At 39.7% G+C, this 1,707-nt stretch overlaps 1 protein-coding gene across 1 annotated transcript; it reads left to right on the top strand.

Moving 5' to 3' along the window:
- Positions 1-391: 391 nt before the first annotated feature.
- Positions 392-1,333, top strand: LOC130843042 (vomeronasal type-1 receptor 1-like). The gene has a single exon (XM_057719709.1). The coding sequence runs from the start codon at positions 392-394 to the stop codon at positions 1,331-1,333; it is 942 nt and encodes a 313-aa protein (XP_057575692.1).
- The last annotated feature ends 374 nt before the right edge of the window (positions 1,334-1,707 follow it).

Raw genomic sequence — 1,707 nt, 5'->3', positions numbered from 1 at the left:
GCACAGGTGTGCAGTAATGCAATCACCCAGATCCTTTAAATAGGCATTACATGTTTCGAAGTAGAACCAGAATCTTCAGGAGTAACCTCTGCACCCAAACATACTTATGCTTCTTTTTAAAAAAAACTTTTGGCCACAAGTTTCAGCATGTGGGATCCTAGTCCCCTGACCAGGGATCAAACCCAAGCCCTTTGCATGGGCAGTGCAGAGTCTTAACCACTAGACTAAGAGGGAAGTCCTTTATTACTCATTTAAATTGGGAAAGTATGAGTTACACTTAGCACTGGAGGTTGCTCAGCATGGTGGTAATGGTAACATACTTCTTTTTGTTTGTTCAACTGCCCATTCCTCTGGCTCCAACGAAAATCAATATCCCATAGATACTGATGTGATGGCTCCTTCAAAGTGGGAAGTGGGAATTATCTTAGTCACTCAGATGGGAGTGGGACTCCTTGGGAACTCATTCCTCCTTTGTCTTTATAACTTCACTTTGCTCACTGGACACAAGGTGAGACCCACAGACTTGATTCTCAATCAACTAGTCTTAGCCAACTCCTTGGTGCTTTTCTCCAGAGGGATCCCTCATACAATGGCAGCTTTTGGATCAAAACATTTCCTGAATGAGGCTGGATGTAACTTTCTCTTCTATTTGCAAAGGGTGGCCAGAGGGATTTGTTTTAGCACTACTTCCATCCTCAGTGGCTTCCAAGCCATTAGACTTTGCCCCAATTTCTCCAGGTGGATGGAACGCAGGATGAGATCACCAAAGTGCGTTGCCTTCCTTTGCTTCCTTTGCTGGGCCTTGCATCTTTTGGTAAATATCGTCATTCTTTTCCAAATGACTAGTACAACTCACAGTAAAAACTTTAGTATGAATGTAAATTATGGATACTGTTCCTCAGTGAATCCAGACGGAATTATAAGGTTTGTAGTTACAGCCATATTCTTCACAATAGACTTTATAAGTTCAGCCCTCATGGTCTGGGCTAGTGGCTCCATGGTCATTTTCCTGCACAGGCACAAGCAGCGAGTCCAACACATTCACAGCAACAGCCATTCTTCTAGATGTTCTGCTGAGGCCAGAGCCACATGTACCATCTTGATCCTTGTGAGCTCCTTCTTCTCCTTTTACTCACTGTCTTCTCTTTTGACTCTTTTGATGACTCTATTTGTTATTCCAGGCCAGTGGCTGATTGATCTCTCTATATTTTTGTCTTTATGTTTCCCAACATTCAGCCCCTTTGTGCTTATTTGCAGTGATACTCGTGTCAATTTTAAGACCGTTGTCTTATCTTCTAGGCAAGGAAAACACTTGTTGCTAATTTGGTCGTGATCATTTGACTCTATTCGCTACAGGAAATTCCATTTCTTTCACTCATCTATTAATATCTGGTTAACTAATAATTTTCATATTCTTGATAGGAAAGTATATTCTATGTAGAAAGGAACATGTAGGTCCTAAAATTCATTTTCGTACAAGAGGTCTAATATTGTGGGTAAATATTTATACAATGAAATCAGCTTGTCTAGTTGGTTCTTGAAATTCTGAAAAAGTCTAATAGGAAATTTTTCAATTTGGACAAAAATCTCTCACTTTGCAGCTTTCTGGTGTCTGTATGTACAGTCGTAACTTATATATAACCAGAAATTTGCCATTTTAATAATTTTCAAGTATAAAATTCAGTGGTATTAAATTTATCTACAATG

This window comes from Hippopotamus amphibius, unplaced genomic scaffold (assembly GCF_030028045.1).
Source record: "Hippopotamus amphibius kiboko isolate mHipAmp2 unplaced genomic scaffold, mHipAmp2.hap2 H_1, whole genome shotgun sequence".
Lineage (NCBI taxonomy): Eukaryota > Metazoa > Chordata > Mammalia > Artiodactyla > Hippopotamidae > Hippopotamus > Hippopotamus amphibius.
The sequence above is the reverse complement of the archived record's forward strand: the minus strand, read 5'-3'. Positions and strand labels throughout refer to the sequence as shown.

Coding starts and splice junctions, on each gene's coding strand:
- LOC130843042 (XM_057719709.1), top strand. CDS start 392: ATGGCTCCTTCAAAGTGGGAAGTGGGAATTATCTTAGTCACTCAGATG.